Genomic DNA, 23,427 nt, shown 5'->3' with positions numbered 1-23,427 from the left:
CATCCTTAACTAGCAAGGCATTTTAGAACATTTTGTGAAACAAGCCAAATGCTGTATTCTGAAAGGAATAACTAGCAGGAGCCAAAGTTAAACTTCTTGGGAGTAGTGTGACTGAAAAGGAAAACCATAACTATGTGAGTAAGCCTAATTTCGACTTTCACAGGCTAATGAAAATTACCTGATTAGTTCTCAGTCTAAGGGCACTGCTTATCTCTCTATGCCTTCAGCTCCTATTGTCAGCATCTTATTCTCCATGATTTTAGCTTACACACTTTTCAGTCTTCTCTTTTGGAATATTACTTAAGGATTAACAACTGTGTTTTACTAATATAAAAAAGCAACTTTCACACTTAAACCCACTGACGTTAAAATGGAAATTAAAATGTTCTAATTTATTCTTTCACATTAATAATCAGTAGAAAAATATGATCCTATTCTTGAGTGTTCAATTCCCTTCAACATGGATTACAGCCTACAAGAAAAATGAAAACCTGGGGCAAGTCTTCCTCTAGCAGGGAGATGGGCAGAACTTGACCAGCTATGTAAAGGCACCTAGTACTGTTAGGTGTGCTCTGGGGTCTGTGAAACACTGGCACAGGCTCCCAGAGAGGTGGTTGGATGCACCATCCCTGGACATGTTCAAGGTCAGCTTGGATGGTGCTCTGAGCAGCCTGATCTACTTGGTCCTGCTTATTGCAGTGGGCTTGGACTAGATGGTTTCCAAAGCTCTCTTCCAGCCCAAATAATTCTATGATTCCATGATCCTTAAGGTCCCTTCAAACCTAAATCCTTTTATTGTCCTATGATCCAGGTCTTGATATCTGTATCAAGACTTTGGAGATACAGATGCTGCTTTTGGATATCCCCACAATATTGTTTCCCATTATTCAGTCATTAGTAAGAAAAAACCTGAATCAGAATAGAAAAGATTTTTTTAAATTTTAAATCAATGACTGGATTAGATCTTGCCAGTGCATGTATACAGATACAGCTACATACATGCATATATAGACACAAAATTGTACATATGATTTCTGTAGTTAGTTGGTCATGATTTCAGAATCTCTAATATGCTCTGACATGGGATATGGCACATCTAGAATAAGGCTAACAAATGGAAGCAAACTTAAATCCTATTTCTAACACTAGTATTGTAGGGTTATCTTTAATTTACTGTGGCAACAAATAGCTGTTAGTGCAACCAAGAAGAAACTTTTCTAGAAGTGTTGTATAACACTACAGACCTCAGAAAAATGCACACCATTTCTTTTCTTTCACAAGGCTGACAAGATGATGCAAAATACAAAAATTTTTTTATAAAAAAATGGAAAGAGAGGGTGGATACTTATTCTTGAGCTAAGAAGGAAAGAGTAGCTCTCAATACCCCTGTGGGCAGCAGTTGCTTTCCCAATGCTTTCTTTTCATGGACAGGAGAATCTAAAATTGAAGTTTTATGCCATTTCTCTCCTCTGGTGCTGAAGGAGGCATGGAGATGATCTGCATAATGCAATGTTCCCACTGTTTCACTCACATAGTTTTAACTTGACAGTAAGTGGATATTTCAGAGCAGAACCTTATTTCAGTGCACTTCTTGGATAGTGCTTATAAACTGGTGCTCTTTTTTGACTCTTATTTTATTTGCCATGCCAAAGAGCAACAGTAAAAAATACACAAGCCCATCTTCCATTCCAGCTTCATAATGTTGTAGAACACATAGACAGCATCTATTAATGTGGTATTTCAGAGCAGTCATATTCCTAGAACAGAGACTCAATCCCTCTTTCATGACAAAATCTGCCACCTCCATCTCACCAACTTTTCAACTCTTCCGCCAAAAGGGTCATATTTATGAGCAGAGGTTTCTTTCCATATTTTTTTTAAGCTAGAGATGGTTCTGTCCAGGACTAAAACTTTGTCTCAGTGATCTTTGTGGGTCTCTTCTAACTTGGCATATTCTGTCAGTCTGTGTGATTGTAAAACCTCTGCAAACCCAGAGATCACAATGTTTTAAGTCAGTTATATATGTTGAAATATTTCAGCAAAATTCCCTCATGTACCTCTATGGTGCGACAGCTTTTAAGCATGGACCAGTCTGCCCTGATTCCTGTGCAGACGCTGGAGTGCTCATCCCTGCAACATTCATTACTTCCTAAATGCTTTCAAGAGGTGAAGGGAACTGAGAGATCACAGCAATTGTTCTGCGAGTTGATGATAGATAAACCAGAGTCTTCTGGTCTCTGAGGCTTTTAGTCCTTGTCCTGGACTACACTGCAGTTCTGCAGTGCCAAGTAAGAGACTGAGTCCTCCTTTTCCTCTTGAACACCATCAGCAGCCAGAGCCAGAATCTTGACTCAGCTCTTGCAGCTGAACTGTGAGCCTCACAGTCTCAGATAGGGCTGAAAATGGGTGTTTATTGAGAATGTATGAGTATTCCCTTCTGTTGACTCTGCATCCACATCTTTGTTGCTGGAGATTTTTGCAGGGAGGTAACAGGAGAGAAAGGAAGTATCCCAAGTACTTTCTGTAATTTACCAAATATATTTTTTTTACCAATAGGGATAACACTACTAGTTTGGTTGGTTTGGCTGTGCATGAATTAATTATGTTAGAGTAAAAATCACATTTTAAATTTTAAAAAAATCTAGATTTGAATTGTGAGCTTTGTGCTAGATGTTTTGCCTTAACAGCAAACAAAAACTCTCAACTAATTTGTTTTTATTTCATAATACATAATTTGCCTTTGACTTAACTATAATGTAAACTGATGCTTTGAAAGTAATTAACAACCAGTTGCTAATTGGGTGGAAAAACGCCTTTCTGATGACAGTCTTTGGCCAGAATAGATGTTTACAAAAACCTCTTTCTATTGTATGGAAAGAAAATTATATGAAAAAAACATTATTAAGTGATTCTTAAAACTGCTTACAGCACAGTAAGAGGTGATTTGCATGAGAGGGAAGGCAGAATCCAAATCTGGAAATGTTTATTTATTGTTGCAGTTCTACTTACCTCAGTGATTATACCCATAAATAAATATTATTAGGCAAGCCTTCACATCAAACTCAACAAGAACATTTCATTCACTTACTATTTAAAATCTTCTGTGAAGGACAAGGAAAGAGATTAATTTGATAGTAGATCTTTCTTCAAAGAATTACATAAGTATACTTTTGTATATAATTAGGAGGAAACTACAGTGTGTATTGCTCATATTCAGAACCTGGAATGTGAGCTAGACAGCATGAAGAGTGATATTTCAAAACAGAAATAAAGTAATTTTGGTAAAATGGTTGTATAAATTCCCTTTGTCCTGAAATTTAAAACTAAAAGTAACATTTTCCATTCAGCAAGAATGAATTATCCCTAACCCTATTTTCTAGCATTACGGATAAGATCCCTTGATGGACCATATCACAAATGCCTGCCATTTAGTATGCCAGGAAATAGCATGGCTTTTTTTTCCCCCACCAATTCACAGCCACTGAATATGTGATTTATATGTTTTATATAAGTTAGAAAGTTTAACAAAGTGCTTTGCTGATTTTCTTGACATGGTCTGTCAGTTGATAGTCTCTGTGTGGGAAGTTTCATGTAAGCTCCGATGTAGTTTTGATATCTCCAGGAAAAAAGCTGCAAACAATTTGGTTCCTTCAATGTAGTTGTGTCTGTGAAGAAAGAAAGAAACACAATGAAGTCTTTTCAGGCTGTCCTGCTCTTAAAATTAAGAACATAGTGAAATTTTATGAGTCTTCAGAGGAATTTGCAAGATTGGTAACCTCCAGAAATTACCCAGTGCACAAAAATGCTGGACATCCTTCAATTTAAATTCAATTTCAATAAATCCTCTGGATTTACTTCAGATTTTTTTTTAAAATCCCCAAATTGGTATTACCTGTAGCCAGCAGCATTGAGGCTTTAATGAGGGGAGACAAAAAAGTAATTTGAGAATTACTGTAGAATTCCCCTTTTTCCAGAGTTCAGCATGAATTGATTCAGAGCCTGCACAAGTGTTCGGGCAACACATTGAATAGTAGCTTACTATGGTGCCTCCAACAATGAACACCAGTGACAAGTTTAAGGGATTTTTTTGTATAATTATGCTATTTTGATCCCTGGACAATAAATAAATCTTTATAGCCATTTATACTGAAAACCACCTCAATCCTTACATAATCATGAGTGTCTGTGACTGGCACACTTCACAATAGATGCTGTGACGGAAGAGTGCCCATCCACATCATCATCTTTCAGACCAGATGCAAATTTCATTGCTAGTGATATGAAATTTGCCAATGTGATGAATTTAAAGGCTGAGTAGATACACCATTAAAAGTGCATAATGGTATGCATTAGACTGGGAATTTTGTTTTCTGCTTGGCACAGCAACTAGTAGGAGATAGTAGGTTTGGGCTGCCCAATGCACAGCAAAGCTTCCCATCTGGGCATGCTCATTCATGGGACTTCAGTTCTCCCCCCTTCTCCAATAGGAGAAAGACAAATGAAAGAAACCTGCTTATTTTCTCATTCTGGGAATGCTCCCCAGCATCGGCCGCTCCAATCGGAAGCATCATCACACTTTTCTGTGTTACAGTCTGAAACATTCTGGCAACAGGAATTGTTGAGCCATCACGAATGAAATCTGGATCTTCTCCAAAAACTGAAACACATGGGGAAAATGAATTAATAAATAGGTTTAATCCAATTGCTTTTTTTCTGCCATCATATATTTAAGCAAAGAGCTGATACTAAGAGTTTCTGAGTAGAAATGGGTTTGAGTATGTACCAAATTGATTTCACAAATCAGCTCTGCTCTGTAAACCTCTGGTTTCTTATCAATACAAAAACGTAAATGAGGCCTTTTGGCTACTCCTGTAAAACATATCAAAATTTAGCAAGGTATGAAAGATGCTGATGAGTTGTTCTGTCAAAATCAATGAGACTTATAAGGGCAAGAGGCTGCACCACTGAATTGGGAAATTTGTTTTGCCCTATTCTTGAGCACAATGCCCCTGCACACTTGCAAACACACTAAGAACTGAAAGAAAAAAAGGAGCACACCTGTTTTTATTGCCCTTCTTGCTGCTTTGTATAGTACATCATTAACATCAGCAAGCCAAGGCTTTGCACCCAAAGGCATGGACACTTTCAGTTTGTTTGGACTGTTCCTCTTGGAAAAGACACCCTCCAAGTATTCCACCACCTGTAGGGAAAATACTTTTCAGAAAGGCTTTCATCTTGCAACTCAAGTTTATACTCACTTTCATACTTCTCTTGAAAACAAATAAATGCTAAAAACATTCAGTTTTCTACAAGTCTAGATTTGTGCTAAGAGGGACTTCGTTTGCACAGTAGTGGCCAAAGAAAAGATTTGTCTCTTACCTGCTTTTTCACAACTGAAAGGTCCATGTGGGGGACCTGACGGATTGAGAATTTGCCAATTACTTTTGCTGGAATTACTGTTTTAATGCCTGGTTCATGGAAAGCTCCTTCAATCCCATGAATAGAGAGAGAGGGGTAACGCCACAGGTGTAGGAGTATTTCTTCCTTTAAAAAAAATTTTAAAATATAAGGGATGACACTGGAGCCAGCCACAATTGATATAAACAAGCTTTTTCCATCCTAAAATTTTAAAGTTATTTGATCTTTAATTTAAACACATGCACATGTATTTGAATTTTTAAAAAATACTACTACTTTCAGTCATAGAAAGATTTGGATGGTAAGAATTTTTCAGGAAAAATAAGAAAAATAGAGCATTGTTTTAAAAATCTTGGAAGTAAATTTCTCTAGTGCAAAGTAGTGTTAGAACAACTTTGGATCTGACTGCCTGTTTATCCTGAAACTTGTCACTGGAAAAACTATGGAGCCAGATTCATCCCAGATGATACCAGTGAAGAAATTCTACTAATGAACACTAAATAACATGATAGGAAAGATTATAATTTTCAGTAACCAAGTTTTTCTGGAGAAGATACAGAGAGGAAACAAAATATTAGGATTACAATTCTAAGGAAAATAGGAGAAATATATAAATTATAAATTGGTCTTCATGCAGAACCTCAGGGTGCTGCTGCTTTCCTTCAGTTTTATGAGACTAGACCTTTATCTACACATAAAATTAACCTCAGTTCATCCTCATAGATAAAGCATCAAAACTCAGTGTAGTTACATTATATTTTTGTGTTACTGACTCTTGCAGTCTAGCTTTAGATAATTTGAAAGCTTTTTCTTGGAAATAAAAGCATCTATGTTAACAGAATCTACACCAGACTAATTATGTTAGTGATAAAAAAATTAATCAACTCCTTTCTCCCAGCTGCCACTTTTGTGCAGAGAGATCTTTTCAAGCCAGCCTTTACCTGCTGGTTTTTTTATTTAGGATATAATTTTTAATTGCTGGTAAGGAGGGGCTTGTAGCTTTGGATGCTTTTTATGGCAGGCTTGGCAAACATCAAAATCTGTATTTAATAAAAACCACCCAAAACATATCTGCGTAGAGCTGCCTCCCATATTTTCAGAGCTGAATACAACTTCTTTCCTACCATGTAACCAAAATACAGGCATTTTAATGCATGTTGTATTTAGCTGATTAAGCTTGGGGGAAAGAAGGGGTAGACAGGGAAGGGAGAGTTATACTGTTGGTTTTGTATTATTTCTTTTAATTGATTATCCATATTTCAGATCACTTTCCCCAGATGCAGTGCCTTACATTTTCAGCAGACTCATTTTATTTACCTTTTACTTCTCAGTTCTCCTTTACTTTATTTTGAGCTGGCCTTTGACTGAAAATATCTTCCAGTTTGGCTTTATGCATAAATGCTACAAATAGGTGATTTAAATTCTTTCTGCTGAGTATTCATAAAGATTTTATGTTACCTTGGTGTCATAGAGGAATTTTTTCACATCACAGTTATTTCTATGTTCCTCTACATCAAATTCAATCAATTCATATAATTTCCTTTCCTCCTCCGTCAGGGCAGCAACACTGTCGTAGATTCCAGGGATCTGAATGTGACCTGTGGAATCCACAAGGCTGTCTACAAAATAAGATGCAGATATCAGTACAAGTGGAGCCTATTTCTTCCCCTTGGCAATCATAACACCTTCTCCCTTCTACCTAGCTGTTTACCAAATTATGTACCAATAACAACTGTTCACGTCTGTCAAGCTGGGATGCCTAACTTGCTATACTAGCATATATATTAAGAAAGCCATTGAGATATATATATTAAGAACAGCCAAACTGTTTGTGTGTAGTGTGTGATGTGTCTGCCCAGCTTCTGACGTGAAAACATCATCCTGCTGGGATACAAATCAGCATTTAAATGTTGGGTTGTGTGTATGTATTAAAGGTGCCTGTAATCCTTAGATGTTCTTAGTTGATGTGTGACAGACACCAGCTTGTCAGTCACAACATGTCTGAAGTTCTGGCCTTACAGGGACATTCCCTTCCTCAGCTGCCACCACCACAGCTGTGTTGAGGACTGGAAACCTGGGGCTCTTTCTTCCATCAGACTTGCCTTACAACAGTGAATCGTGGCCCTGACCTTCACTAGTGCTCCCCCCTGCCCCCGAGCCCTGATTTGTGTTCTTACCCAGCAGCGCTATCAGGTCCAGCAGCGGCTCGTGAACGATGCCTCCAAAAGTTCCAGAGTGAAGGTCCTTGCTGCCACATTCAACCTGTACCAAAACCACTGCTTACACATAAACACTGGCCACCTTATTCTTCTGTGAGCTTTCTAGTGACTGGTGGCTCCAGTTTTTGAAACAAGATCACAAATGAACAGTAAATGATTTTTTTTTCCTAATTATTAAATAGAAAACATCATGTCAGGAGCAATCTGCTTTGGCAGAGAGGATGGAGCTCTGTTGCCACCCACCAGAGAGAGAAATTCAGCTGTCTGTTGCACTCACATTTGAGAACTATGGTCCTTTTCCACTCCCTCTTTTGCTTCAGTATGATTAAAGACATCATGCATTAAATATTTGCATATTATTACTGTTTCTAACATCGGAGAATAAATTCCTCAAACTGTTTAACCTTTTTATTTAATGCAAAATCTTCTTTAAAAAAGGCAAAAATGAATCTTGTTTGATATTAAAAATATGTGTCCAACCTTAATTCAAGATTGCAACAAATAAAAATTTATAGGTCTCTTGAATAACAAGTCTTTAGAATAGAGGCATTTGAGTTATTAAGTGGGTTCTTTTTCCAGACACATTTTCATACTTGGGTTTATCATAAAATATTTTCTGCAAAGAACTTGTTTATTCTTCTCAAAACCTCATTACAGCTAACTGTCTACTAGGAGGGAGAGATCATTTTTGATGTTTTAATAGCATCATTTTTCTTAACCAAGACTTGGAAGAATTGAATTAAGGCTGCCAAGGCTCTTTCAGTTAAAAAAGAATTCATTCCTTTTCAGACATAAAGGTTAATGCAGATTTTTCTTCTCAAGTTCTTTAATCTTCTCTCTGAATTCCTTTTATGCTTCATCAGGAAGCATTTCCAAATGAGAAATTTCTGTTCTTTATTTCACAGTAGCTCATATTGCCAGCTAAATATAGTGTGTTGGCTACAGTGGACTTTTATTTGCTCCTGCCAATGGTTACAAAAATTTTGTGTAGCTTTTAAACCCAGAGATGCAACCAAACTGAGTCCCTTTCAGCTGATTCATTATACTGAGCAGTATCTGCTGCAAAAGGGCAGAACAGCAGAAATGGTATATTTGGAGAGAATTGGAGAGGCAGGTGTAGGGATGGTGTCCATGAGAACAGAGCTGATGTGCAGAGGGGAGGATGAGGAGAGACTGGAAGAGTGGCAGGACAGTAATGGGATCAAGGGAAGAAATTATTGAAGAGAAGTTAACAGAAGTAAAAAAGGCTAAATGAACTGAAATGAGGAGGGAAATCTGCAGAAGCCAAAAGGGATGCAGAAGAAAGTTCTGTACTTGTAAATATTAAGCTTTCCTTCTGTTTTCTCTGCATGCAGATGTAAGTACAGCTACATCACTGCTGTCTGTCAGAGGCTCAGTTCTAGTGAACCTGTGTTCTTTACCTCCACAAAAAAGCAGGCATTTCCCCGACTGCCATAGGTAAGGGCAGGCTTCTTGTTGCTGAGCCACAGGTTGTCTGAAATTACAATATAATCAACATCAGAGAAGAAGCTCTGGTTTTCTTCCTCAAGCAGCTTTTCTAGCCCCAAGGATCCTGCTTCTTCCATGCCTTCAATTACAAACTTGAAGTTCACTGGCATAGCCTATATAAAAATTTAAAAAATCTGATAAGAAACAAGCATTTTAATTGTTTTTTTCAAAAAGGGCTTAAAATTAGGAGCAGACTAGTTTGCTGTACAAATTGTGTTAGGTTAAGAAAGATGTAGGATGAGTATGTAGGATATATAGCTTGCTACATTAGAAAAGCCAGTGACAGACACATATAGGTTCCCAGAAAAACTTGTTCTTTTCTTAATGTTTTTGTCTACTTTGCATTTTTAAAGGAGAGTGATGGCTTTTTTCTTCTTTGTGTTTTCAGAAAACTTCCTGAAATGTCTCATTAAATGGGCTTTCTCTTAGTGCTATTCCATATTCTAATTGCTTTGAAAATTCTGTGTAATAGCAATTGCATTTTTTCAGAAAATTTCCTGCCTCTTGCATTTCCACTGTTACTGCCCATGTGGGAGCCACTGGCCATGTTTTTCCCAGTGTTGTCTATCACCAGGCTTACATGGTGATAAAAACATTGTCAGTGACTCTACTATAATTGTCTTTTTAACACTCACAAATTTGCAAGCCTGCTGGTTGAGAAGGATGCATTTCCAAGAGTAATTAGGAGAACTTTCATTATAGAATAGTGGGAATTGAAAATGCTGACACATCCCATAGGGGACATAAATTTCAACTTAGTTTCCTGTTACAATTCATTTTCTCATTAGCACTTTTCAGATGTTTTCTCTTTTATTCAATTGCTCAGATTAAAGGCAAGAACGAATGTGTAAAACTAAATGAATTTGTGTCATGGATGGGTTCACTGATGGATCATCAGCTGGCCACAGAAATTTTAGAAACAAACCATTAATGAATATTGTTTGATGGTCGATGCTGTTTTCTAAAGGCTTCAAATGACAAAAATTCCTTTTTGCTTGCTTGTTGAAATGTCAAGATAGCTATTAGTGACTTGAAATACTAGAAAGATGTCAGACCCACAACCATATCCACTTGCAACAACTACTGTTTCAGAAAATAATGTGTGTGTTTTCTAGTGCTTAAGAGAGACCAAGGCCAATTCAGTACTATAGATGCAAGAAAAATACGTTTTCAAGAAGGTTGTAAGACCTTACTGCTCAGTTTGTACCATAATGTCATACAAGAGACAGAAAACTCTTTCTCAGCCCTCTAACAGAATATGTCATGCAAATTCACCTTAAAGGATGATAGTTAAGCCAGTCACAAGCCTAAAATGTATTTTGGTTTACCTTTACTTTGGGGGTAAAACTACTCCAAAATTATTAAATTATTTGAAGATGACTATGTTGGTCATTGTAGTAATTTAGGCAAATGTCTGGCCTCAGAAATACGTCAGGCTTTGAGTGATTGTATTTGTACTTGGTGAATGCACACATTCAAAATATTTGCTTTGATAAATCTAATCTGTTGGTGACATAACAGGCCTTTCTGGATGAACATTTTTAGATGTTTATTCTCTTCACAAGACACATAAATTGAAGGTATCTTGTAGGCAGACAAAGCCAAAGATCAGCAGAATGTATCAGCAGATATGAGTCTTCATGTGCATTCTGTAACGTCTGTTATTTTACCACTTTAAAAGCTCTCAAGAGAGCAGGATATCAGAGCTGTGTAATGTATGTAATACATACTGAATGCTTCCCTGTGGGTTTTCCTCTGCAGGGCAATGGCAGCAAGACTGGATTTACATTGCAAACAGGCTGTTCGAAACACAAATGCCCTAAGACAAATTTTTACTGGAGTGGGACCAGTGCCCTAAGTGTTGCATCAGAAATAGCTGATATTTCAAATTGTATGTAGTCTGTTGGGACAGAGAGACATCATCTTACTCAGGAATGTAAATATATCGCTTCAGAGATATAATGAATAATAACAACAAATAATAGTAAATAATAAAATTAGCAATAATAATAAAGAATTCCTCATTAATACCTACTAATTTCAAGGCTTTAAATGTTTCCACTGCATTTATCCAAGCTAGGACAGGTCCCTTATTGTCTGTTGCTCCACGCCCATAGAGATTTCCTTAAAAAGAAAAGGGGTAAGTTTTTAAGCAATCTTTGAATTTTCCCTCATCACTTCAATGTAATTGGCAAATCCTAATTGCCACAGAAGCTTTAGTGATGGAGGGAAGAAGTGTCAAAAGTGTCAGGATTTCACTGACTCATTTTAAATAAGGTGATGAGTGTTCAGGTGCTTCCCAATGGACTGGTACACTTTTTTTTCCCCCCATTCCTTCATCTTATATGCATTATGTTGTGGTTTCTGCTACATGCCAATTTTTGAGCTTCATTTTTCTTCTCAGAAACTGTTTGTTCATACCAGATATGCCTTAAGGGTTTGCACAATATGCAGTTTCTGGACACATACAGACCAGGTAGCAAGGCTGCAAAAACCCTACAGATAAATGCCATGGCAGAAATATGAAGCTACTAGTCTAAGTAATTTCTTTTTCAACTGTACATCATTTATAGTTATCACTTTACATTAAACTGAAATCTGTGTATAAACTTCTGTAGCAGTCCCCACTGGATATACACTGGAATAAGGCAGAAGAATTACTCCAGTAAGGCTGTTGGGAATTGATCCCAGATTATGAGAAAGGGTGTCTCAGTGGTTATAGCCTGGGAATCAGGATTTCTGAGGTCTAACTTATCTGCTGACCCTCTATCCATTAATTTTGTTCCTTCAGTCAGCTAGTTGTGATGGAAGGATAATTACATTAAGGGGTCCTTACATTTTTCCACCACAAGTGCTCCTTAGCTCCAGCATGGCAAGTGGAAGTACAAAAGTGGAATGAGGCAAGAGCAGGAGGTATGAGGGAGGGTAATGGTTGATGCAAAAATCCTGTAAGAACTTTTAAGCAGAAATTGATTCTCTATTGAATACCCTATAAAGCATCTTTAATCTCACATTGCTTTTCCACACCAAATATTAGGCAGTCACTGATGGGTCTCACTAGTCTCAGAACAGTCATCAAAGCTGAGAGCTGCTGGACTCATCCCAAAATCAGAAATCTCACAGAAATCCTCAAGCTTTGGTTAAATATACAGGAGCCCTTCTCCCACTCAGAATCTCAGTTGTGTATTCAAGTACTGATACAAAACTTGTGAAATTATGCACACCATTGATTTCAGTCAGTGTGTAGGGGTCAGTGTTCCAGCCATCTTCCTTCTTGGCAGGCTGCACATCCACGTGACCATAGAAACATACAGTGGGATTCTGTGGATCCTTTCCCAGCTCCCCAAGAATCACAGAAGGCAGTGGGAGGACTTGGCCATCAGGTAGCTGTGAAGAAAGGTTAAAAAAGGAAACTAAGGAAAACCAAACTTTCTAAAACTTATAAAATGTACAAAAATAATCTGGAATTATCAGTATTGAAAATTCTTCTACACTCAATTGACTTTGATTTGATTAGGTGCACAAATCTGACTGAATCCAGTTCTAAACTATTCAGAGAAACTAAGATCTTTCTCCCCATCTGTTTCTTTCCTGCTGGGCTTTGTAGAACTCTTCTAACATTTTATTGTCATAAATGCCCTCCTCACTAAGCTCTCATTTCCCAGCACTGGAGAAGACAGAGGTAACCTTGTGCTATGGAGTCTATTGTGACACTGAAATAGTCAAAAGCCACACAGATTAATTTTGGGTTTGATTTCACCACAGACAGAGGTCAGGAAGCCTGTAAGCTCAAACATGGAAATGGAAAAAAGTGTTACTGGCAGGAGGCAGCAGCTATTTCAGACCGTCTTAAAACAGGTTAAGGCTAATCCTCTAACATGGCTCCGTGCAGAACAGAGCTCCACACAGCCCAATTGCATTCTCTGCAACTATCAAATGACACAACCTGAAATATTAAAGTGTTGCTGTACTTCAGGGTTCCTGTGCTAAGAATCAGAATCCTCACTGAAAGCCACAGAGAAAAGAAAAGTGAATCACTATTATTGAACTTTTGAATTCCTGCTAGAGCAGGAATTTAGCAGCCCAGGGCAGAAAAGAGCCTATGGCTACAGTAAGGTAAATAAATTAGAGACTGAGGTTTCTCAGAGATGAATTCTTCCCTTTTGCTTTCCAACAATGAAAGAAAATAGCTTGGATCATTTGTCAGAAGCTCTGAAAACCAAAGATGATGCTCTAGGTAGCTAACCCTAAATTTTACAACATTTTCCCTGTAAAACAACCTCCCTCATAAAGAATATTCAGTGACAAACGATGCATTAGTTCTCATGCTTCCTTACAGACAAAAAAAAACAAGCCCCAGTAAAAAACTCAGTCCTTTTACTTTTGCAAACTGCTTCCCTCCAGTTAAAAGCAGCAAACTCCCTCCTATGCACAAAACATCAAGTTGCATTTGGATTGCCTGTGTAGTTTCCAGTATGCTCAGTTCTCAGACCTGATTTCAGCAGGTATCATGTAGGTACAAATTGATAAAATTGCTTTCAAAAAATAACACTGAGTCATAACATACATGCAAATAGCACTGAGTGCAATAGGTAGAGCCATATGTAGACATGATGTTTTAAGTCCATGGAACAGATAAGCACCTGATGTGACCCCAAGCTGACTAAATTAACAGTGGCTCCCAGCGCTGCAAGCCTGTCTGCTGCCAATGCCATCATTCGCATCACTTCTTTCCTCAGATGTGGTTGAACAGAATCACTTTCCACAGCCACCCATTCCTTCAGATCCTGCACAGGAAGAAATGTGCAATTAGATGATCCAGAATGTTGTTGCCCTTGGCTCTTGTATCAGAAATCTCACACTGGAAGATTATTTCCTTTCTGTGTCATCACAGCATTATCACGGATGTTCTGTGGTTTCAGGAGAGAGAAGAATTGCTTAGATGCCTCCCCAGGGTTGAGATTCCTGATTTTCTAAACAAGGAGGGTGCTCACACTCAGGCATTCACACTGGATCTGAAATCCAGTGTAAGAGGAGGTAGACTAGATATTGATTAGTTTGCATTATAGAAATTGCATTATGTACAGCTTACCTTGGTGATCCTCATGAGGATTCATTCAGAAGATTCAAAGCATAACTGATACTGACTGGACTAATTATGTTTCTATCTTTTCACATAGGGCTAACAAAAGTAAAAGCACAAACCAGCATGGGACCAAGACTCCTCTCCTTGTAAAGAGCAAACCTACAACAATCAGTTCTGAAGCAAAGACAGAGAGCAATGCCCCATGCAGGTGCATTTTGGCTTAGTGAACACACTCAAAGGATGCCCACAACCACTTTTTGTGTTAGTGTCCAGTCAAGTCCCTCCTTCACCCCAGGGGTCCCCAGCAGTCTGTCTCCCTACAGCCTTGCTGTGTGAAGTGCATGCTGCACTCCTGGTGCCAGACCTGGGACCCTGCTCATTACCTTTGTGACAGGCAGTCCTCCTGCCAGAGGAGCCCAGGCCTCAGGGCCACCAGCTCTGTGCTCATCATTTCTCTGCAATATAGCTCCTACCTTGATGAAATCACTTTGATGTGCATCAATGTACTGGAAGATCTCCATCTCCAATGCTGAAGAGGATGAGGAGGATATTACTGCCTTAGAGAGCAGCACAGGGCTGAAATGGATGCTATCTGAAAGTTAAGGACAAAATTCAACATTACAGACATCCTACAATACACATTTCTTTTCAGCTCTAGAAAGCAGAGACATTCACAAAGTGCTGAGTTTGTCTTTTATTCTCCTCAAGCCAGGAGAAAGTGAACCCATTTTACCACATAAAAATTTCAATTGATTCATAAGCAAGTTGCTGAAAGAAAAAATTGAAAAAATAGCCAAAGAGTGAACATCTTTAGTTTCACCTTTATAAATAACTTAGGGGTACCATTTTCCAAAGAAATATTTGTTGCATCAATTTTTCAGTACACAAGCATCAATTTGTTTGTTCTGGGAAGACAAAACTGGGGCAAGGCTTGCAGACACCAACAGGCATGGGGACTCATCTTTCTTTTTCTTCATTTCCAGAATCATACAATATCCTGAAATGGAAGGGATCTGCACAGATCATTGAGTCCAAGTCCTAGCCCTGCACAGCACAAGTCCAAGAATCCCACCATGTGCCTGAGAGCATCGTCCAAACACACCTCAAACTCTGTCAGGTTTCGAGCTGTGATCATGTCCCTGGGGAACCCATTCCAATGCCCAAACACCCCCTAGGTGAAAAACTTTTTCCTAATATGAAACCTAAACCTTCTCTGACACAGCTTGAGACCATTCCCTCAGGTTCTGTCCCTGGTCACCACAGAGAGGAGATCAGTTTTTGTCCCTTTTCTTTCCCTCACGAGGAAGTTGTAGACTACAGTGAAGTCTCCCCTCAGTCCTCTCTTTTCCAGGCTGAGCAGAACAAGTGACCTAAGGTGCTCCTCACATGGCTTCCCCTCAAGGCTCTTCACCATTGTCATAATCCTACTTCGGATGCTCTCTAATAGTTTAATGCATTTTTTTATATTGTGGCACCAAAACTGCCCCCAGCACTTGAGGCCACCCCAGAGCAGAGCAGGACAATTATTCCCCTTGCCTGGCTGGTGATGCTGCACCCTAGGACAGTCTGCCAGAAAAATGGATTCACTGACACACATTCCATATTTTACATGAATAAAGGAAAACAAGCCTGACACTGGAGAGTATTAGAAAATAAATAGCTTTTGTTGTTGATTAAGAACAGTAACAATACTGAAACACTTGATAAGTGCAGAAGTCATTTAGTAATTTAGTAACTGCAAACCTCTCTGCCGTCTTTCTTTCTTTTTCTTTTTTTTTTTTTTTTTTTTTTTTTTTGGACAAGGTTTAAAGTGTGTTTTTCTTACTCTTCCAGTTTTCCTTTCATGTTTGCTTGAAGTTGTTGTACATCTTGAAGCAGTATTAGCTGAGTAATCCTTGGATGGCTAAATACTTGGTTAGGCTAAAATTGGAACAGCTGCTGTATCAGGCTGTGATAGGATGGACTCCAAGGTCAAAATTCAATGCTTTTCTAAAGAGATTCTATAAGAGTAACAAAAGGTATAGTTGCAGGTCCATCCATAACTCCTTAATGTTGATGCATTGCTAAGGTGATAGGCTAAGGTAATATTAATAATTTCAATTATGGTTCTCTGACAGAGAAGGAAGATTGAAAACCCAAGCATAATGAACAAGATGAGGGAAACATTGTTCACTTTGGCTCGAGATCCTGGCTGTATGAAGGATGGGCCCCATTTTCCACCCTTCCCTCAGAAGCAAGGTTGCAAGGTTTACTTCACTTTCTGAAGTGAAGCTTTGGGAAGGCTTCTGACAGTAGATATAATTCCCAGTGTTCAGTTCCTGACATCTCTTGGCACTGGAAACACTGGTGTTGAAAGAGATCAAATGCTGATTTTGCAGGAGAGTAAAGCTGCAAAGCACTGTTTTGCAGAAGACTTGCTAACCAAGCTAAGAAAATCCAAATTTGGAGGTGGTTTTTAGGATGGACAGATTAAATTTAGCCATATTATTTAAATATAGAAATATTTTTAAAATACTAAGCCCCAACCTTAAATGATGGTCAAAGTGCAGTTTTCTTCTTACATTCTTTTCTCCATAAAATAATAAACCCTACCTTCAAGAGATGGATCTAATCAACAATCCCCTCCAAATACTTTCATCACCAGTCACAGCAGCAGCAATTTTTCCTAAAGCAAAAGTAATTATTACAGGAATTTTTGAAGCAAGCATGGAAAAAAAATCTGGACACTTTAGACAAGACAAAGCAGTTACTGGGATCTAGCAACAGACATGGTAGAGAATGAGGTTTTGATAACTTAGTTTGCAGTCACCTTTGGATTGAGCTTCTGCAGGTAAAGTTTAAGAACAGGAATTCTTCAACAAGCACCCTGAACTTAAAACCCCCAGTCTGGCTATTTCTTCCAGCATTGGACTGTGTGAGTGGCTGCAAATATTGGCTAACTGAAACCCATTTCGCAGAGGGCAATAGGAAGTAGGAGTGTGGACCAAGGCAAGGTCAGGAGTCAGGAGGACTTCCAGGCTGCACAGGGCAGAGGAGAGAAGACCATGAGTGCCAGACTGGGGTGGTGGTAACGGGACCCTGGTGAGCTGGACCCTGAGTTTCCTGGCACAGACAAGACACTGGCACTTGCTGGGGCGGTGCCTGGGTAGATACAGGAGGGCATCTGAGCCAAGACATTGCAGGTGACATTCAAAAGGGACTCAAGGTACTTGGAGATGATCAGCAATAGGTAAAAGCTGAGCAGAGAGGCCATTTATGTTGTTTACTTCTCCTTTTGTTCCTGTGCACTTTTGGGGGAACACACAATGGTTCTACTTGTGCAATGTTGCTCAGTCTCAATTTAGCCAGCAGTGTCCCAGGAGAGCAAAGTTTACCTTGAGGCTGGTCCTTTTGACTGATAAAGTGTATTCCACTAAGCTGGGTCTCACAGAGGGGAGCTGGCTCCCACATGAGCTGAGGAGAGCATGGGACTGTGATGAGAGCATTTGTGAGGGGCTCTGGAAAAGCACAAGGCACTGCACCCCCAGAACAAAGTAATAGCAATAGGAATGGTACAGGGAGCATTCATCTGAAGGTGGGATGAAACCTAGTTTTGCCACAGTCAGGAGATCCCAGGATTTCAATCAGCTGTTCATCTAGAGAGACATCAGGGCCATTGTCTTCATTTACCACAAAGCTGGCTGGATGCCTCAGTTTCACAAGTATTTCACTCATTTTTCTGCCTTGTAATTTCCAAACCTCAGTTTGGAATACATTCACAATAGAGGCCACTGAATGCACCCTCATTTAATTTTACTGTAGAAAACCAGACAGGCTTCTCAGGCTCACTTTTATAAAAAGTAGATCTTTTGGTTATGCCACACTTGAACAAGGAAGATCATAGCAGAGGTCAGAACATGGCCGCTAAAGGCACCAAGCTCATGCAATGGATTTAAATATCAGTGTCTCCATCACATATGATTTCCCCTCCTTCTATTCAAATATTTGATATTGCTGAATTCTATGCATTTTCACTCTAAAAAAATTATCCTATTTATATATATATAAGTCACCTTATGGTGACTTGAATAACTACATACCTTTTAATGTCAGAAGCACAAAAGGGCTGCTTGCTTTTACAGAGGATGTGTGCTGTGGTGCTGGTATCTTTCTCTTTTTGTCTCAGTTACGTGCAAATGACCTGGAAAGATGCAGACAAGAGACTTATGTCTTTGTCATGTTTCATTAGCGTTTAACTGTTTAAGAAAATGAAACAAGGAAGCTAAAATGCTGTGAAGGGGAAAAAAGCCCAACCAATCAAGCAAAATATCCTAGGGGAATTTGGAATTATTCTGTGATATTTTTGAAACATCATAGAATATCACAAAAATACTTTCTTTCATAAACAAAAGTAAGGAACAGTGGCAAAGTTTGAAAAATGAATGTGAGGCAATACCAAGTAGCAGAGTGCACAAAATATTAATAATTCAAACAAGAAATTAGGTAACAGCTATGTTTTGCTGTAGCAGAAGGAGGGAGGGAGGAGACTAGCTGGTGGAAATTCATGTTAATGCACTACTAAGACACAAAGTGCTGCTCAGGAGCGTTGGGATTGCAACTGGAACATCTCATGTCAAAAAAGGAGTCAGTTTAATAAAGCTGTAGAAAGATTTCAGGCAAGGCTGAAATATCTCAGTGTCATGAAGAGGGGAAAACTGATTTGAAAGAATGATAAAGTCAGGGAGTGATATCAAACAAAGACTTCAGTGTTCAATGTCAAGTGTGTTTTATTTTATATCATTTTAAGGAGCAGTTGCTGCTCTATAGAAAAATGGAATATGCCTATTTTTAGAAATAATGCATGACAGTCAGTTTTGCATTTTCTCTTCCTTTGTTCCTTAGTAGTAGGAACATTTTTTGTCTCATTCCCTCCCATGTCATTAAGCACTGTTAAAAGAAAACTTAGTATTCTTCTGCAGTGATTTAACAAGAAATCCAAGTTGATTCTTTAACTAGGATGATTGTTTGATAAAATATCAACTAAATTTGCAAACATTTGAGAAGCAGCTCCTGAGCATGCTTTGAAGGCCTTCCTGTCTCTCCTGAAGCTCATGCTTCATATGCTTCCCTCCCTGCTACACAGCATTTCAGGTGGGTGCAAGGGAGGAGGGTGCCAATGAAAATTGAACATTGGGCTGCAAACACCCCAGAGAACAGTCAGGACTCATCTGGTTTGCAAATAACACAAAGTACATGAAAGGAGATAAAGATGGTTATGGCAGTAGGAACTAATTTACTAAATCAATGGTGGACTCCACTGAAGGAACATTCCCTCTAAGCAATCACCATCAAGGAAGATAACTGAGATAATAGGGTTATTTTTTAACCTCCTTTGACAATACCCATTGATAAGTGATATACCTTTGGTGGAAGCAGGCAACCCAGCCACAGTCACCTCTCCAGTGAAGTGCAGACCCTTGGAGGAGGAGGAGGATGGCAGCTCTTCACCTGGCAGCTCTCAAGCCCAGCCCTGACCTTGTGCAGCCGCTGTTGTTGTAATGACCAGGAGCTGCAGGGACCCAGGCACCTGCAGGGGAATGAATGCCAGCTCACAGTGCCTGACTGCGTTTGAGGATTACTAAAGAAGTGTCATCCAAATCAAAAGACTGTGTAGAAACAATGAAAATATCTGGTGGAAGCACAGGCAAGGTCTGCACTTGCTGGCAGGTGACACTGCAACACCCAGTGCTATTTCCAGCAGCCAGCTCCTGAAGTGTTGCAGTATCAGTTGCCTGAATGGTGTTTTGGAGAACAGCAATGACCAGCCCTGCCTATGCTCAAGCCAACCCTTTAGTAAAAAAAAAAAAAGTGAGACCCTGTTTATCAGTCCTGTTTTGCTGCAATACAGATGATATTTTAAAAGAATGTCCTTATCTCTCTCTTTGCAGTTTTCTTTGTTGCTGATGATTAGAGCCTGAACTGGAAAAGTCTCCTCTTTCACCTGCAGAATAAGGACATTTTATCTCAATTTTACTGGTAAGTTATGCAGTTAATGAAGAGATAGCTTTAAGTGAAAGATTAATTTTGGGTTTAGATGCTCACTTCTGCCTCTCTGTCATACAATAATCAAATCAAGATAGCCAAATCAATAACACATGAAGTTGTGAGAAACTTTCCCATCTCTTTTTTCCTCCTGGAAGTTCAGTATCCCAACAGAAATCCCAGTGCCAAAAAGCACTTTAGCATTTCTGATAAATGTTGCTGATTTACAGTAGTATGTCAGAGGACTGAGAGAAAAGAGATGGATCTTGCTTTGTCTTGAAAAGTGGAAAAGATACATTTCTGTTAAGGCAAAGCCCTTCTCCCAGGAAGTAGTATTGCCCTTTGTGCCCAGGGAGGAGAAGTAATTCAGTATTTACCTGAGAAAATGTTCTGCTAATTAGTTTGCAATCAGATAAACATGGCTATAAAAATATTCTTCCTGGAAAGACATCTCTGCTGGCTCTTGCTCTTTTCATGGCAAAAAGGTTCATAGGAAAGAACTGTGGGACATGCAGTATTTGTACTTAGATGTGGATAGCCTCACCACCTTCCAGCTGCCACATCTTCCATAAAAGGAGAACTGCTGAATTTGTAATAAATTTTAGGTCCTTCTGTCTGCATACAAATTTCTACCCTCAAAATCCTCTGCCCATTTTGAAAGAACCTCTATTGACTAAGTAAAATTCAGTAATATGCATAATAAAGTAATGAGTAATAAGGGAGGTCCAGGTCCTGTCTCAGAGCCTTTCAAAGACCTTTCCTTTTTTTAAGTACTTGCTCTTCACATGATTAATGTGCAAAAACTCATTTGAAAATGAAATGCAAAATTGGGGGGAATTAAATGTTTGTTTTAATTTATTTAAAATAATTCTATTTTTACATGAATCCTGCCTTCATTTATCTTAGCTTTAAGTGTTTCACATGGGAGTTATTCCTGAATTAGAACAGTACAAGTGAGATTAAAAATAGATCTACTATGTCTAGTAGATCCATTCAATTATTTTTCTATTTATCACATAATACTACTGAGAAACTATACTATCATGGGAAAGAAAGCTATTATTACTTTATGGCTTAGTATTTCATTGCTAATTGCCTCTTATTTTATAACCTATAACTTGGAGCAGAGTTCAAAGCCCACAATATAAGAGATTTATTTTGTTATGGTCCTTATTCCATTTATGGGATATCATAAACATTGCCCACATTGTTTAGAAGGATTTCTAAATGTAGAAGGGTTTATCTCTCTAATGAAAACACTCTTTGATGGTAACTTATTAACCACAACAAATGAAAGCATCAACTCAAATAGTTTGGTTGAGTATCCTCTTTGGATACAATAAGTGTTTAAACATGAAGAAACAGACTGATTAAAGGAAAATAAGAGCAGAACAGAAACAATAGGATAAAGGGGTGGCAGGGGGAAGCACTACTGGATCTGTTTCTCTTGTGCTTTGAAAATGTAAACAGTCTAGGGCAGAGATGATCTCCTACTTGGTGTTTCTGTTACTACCTCAGAGCAAAGTGTAGCACACTCACTTTGTTACAAAGTGATGGTACTCTCACTTCATTGGCAGTTCAGTAGAATTAGCATTATTTAACTGTTACCTTAATTGAAAGGGTATCCTAAATAATTTCAATCCTAAATTTGACTGAGCAAATATGTAAGAAATATACTGTTAAGAGGAATATTTCACTGTCAGAGAAATGATATGATGGTTTTCAATGCTACCTGTCCCTCTTTAAGCAACTACTGCTAATTCAAGCCAGCTAGTTTTCATTTCTTGAAAGTGCATTGAAGAAAAGCAGGAATGGTATTGTCATGTCATAACCAGTGATCCCTGGTTATTATTGCAGGTTAATGTCATTTCTCAATAGACTCCCTTAATATAACTTATCATGACATCCCAGAAGTATTGGTGTGGAATGACGAGGCCCTTTCACACAACTCCCCAAATCTCCCTCCCCTACAGAGGTATTTCTACTTCCCTGTGCAGCAGCAAGCCCTTCCTCCTCTTTGCTCCTTTCCACTTCACACTGCAGTTAGAAGAGTATTTCCCAGCCACCCTCCTTCAAGATAATCTCAATTGACACCAAAACACAAGTTAAGCAACATTGTCCACTGTGAGAGCTTGTCAACAGTGGAGTGAGATTGTGCTGGTAGAGAGGAAAAGATCCCCAAGACCCTGACTCAGTAGTTGTTACCTGAATGTCGATAATCACACCTGGGTGTGGCAGTGGAAGGAGATTGACTTGCAAAAGGTCCCCTTGCCCAGGCAGGAGATGCTTCACAAAGATAGCTGGTTGCAGACTGTCCTCTGTACAGAGTAATGATGCTCAGCAGCTTCCAGGAACAAGGTCACACAGATTTAATGTACTGTGTGCAGGAAGAGCAATAACACAGAGCCTTCTCACCACCTGGTGGCTCATTCAGCACCCTCTCTGTAGCCAGAGCTCCAAGCATCCAGGCTTTAAGCGATAAGATAAACAAACAAGTTCTTGTCCAGTGCAAATTCCAGTGCACTGCTCTGAGTGCTGAGATAGGAGATTGTCCTGTTTTTCCAAAAGCAACATTGTAAATTCATTTGGCTTAATAATTAAGCAAAATTTTTTCAGATATTAATCCCACTGAATTGATGGCAAGAAGTTATTCCCACCATGATATCCTTCAGACAGCTTTTCTCAGCCAAATAGCATGGGTGCTCTTTAGAGATGATTAATGCCCTCTTTGCAGGTGAGGCTTTTATCCAGTGGATAACTCAGTCATGTCCAGACAGACACATCGGAGACTGGCTTTTCAGGCTCTCAGAGTAAAGCTGACACTAACTGTGCAGCACTTTGCTTACACAGCTCTTCCTAGTGCCTCCTCCCTTCTTTATGTGAGGTCCAGGAACTGGCAGAGTCAGGGCAAGAGTCACTGAGGTGGTGCTGCACATGGTGTCCTTCAAAGCACATGTCTGGAGCACCATAAAGTTAACTCAGTTTGACACTTCGCTGACTTCTGCATCTCAGCTGGGTGTCCCAGGAGGCACAGCCTCTCAAGAAAGGCTTAGAGTATTTTTCCATTGCAGTCCCCCTGTCATTGAAGTGTATCTGGGAGAAGGCCAAAGCAAGCTGAGGGTTTTCTCTTGACAAACACAAGTTCTTTTAAGCTTAAATGAAAAAAAATTAGCT

At 39.0% G+C, this 23,427-nt stretch overlaps 1 protein-coding gene across 6 annotated transcripts; it reads right to left on the bottom strand.

The window, feature by feature from the left end:
* Positions 1-2,966: 2,966 nt before the first annotated feature.
* CNDP1 (carnosine dipeptidase 1) lies at positions 2,967-23,128 on the bottom strand. Of its 6 annotated transcripts, XM_056482793.1 has the most exons (16): positions 22,459-23,128; positions 19,633-19,798; positions 18,312-18,412; positions 16,825-16,897; positions 15,053-15,229; positions 14,706-14,824; positions 13,790-13,933; positions 12,371-12,533; positions 11,182-11,270; positions 9,059-9,259; positions 7,596-7,680; positions 6,877-7,037; positions 5,380-5,544; positions 5,059-5,200; positions 4,510-4,657; positions 2,967-3,665 (listed from the first exon to the last, which is right to left on the bottom strand). In XM_056482793.1, exons 6-16 carry the CDS (start codon positions 14,751-14,753, stop codon positions 3,560-3,562), a joined length of 1,452 nt encoding a protein of 483 aa, XP_056338768.1. In that variant the 5' UTR covers positions 14,754-14,824; positions 15,053-15,229; positions 16,825-16,897; positions 18,312-18,412; positions 19,633-19,798; positions 22,459-23,128; the 3' UTR covers positions 2,967-3,559. The 6 variants fall into 6 exon arrangements, with proteins under 6 accessions (XP_056338768.1, XP_056338769.1, XP_056338767.1 ...); XM_056482794.1 differs by lacking the exon at positions 16,825-16,897; XM_056482792.1 differs by lacking the exons at positions 15,053-15,229; positions 16,825-16,897.
* Positions 23,129-23,427: the final 299 nt, after the last annotated feature.

Source organism: Oenanthe melanoleuca, chromosome 2 (assembly GCF_029582105.1).
Source record: "Oenanthe melanoleuca isolate GR-GAL-2019-014 chromosome 2, OMel1.0, whole genome shotgun sequence".
In the NCBI taxonomy this organism is placed as follows: domain Eukaryota; kingdom Metazoa; phylum Chordata; class Aves; order Passeriformes; family Muscicapidae; genus Oenanthe; species Oenanthe melanoleuca.
This window is presented reverse-complemented; position numbering and strand designations above follow the sequence as displayed.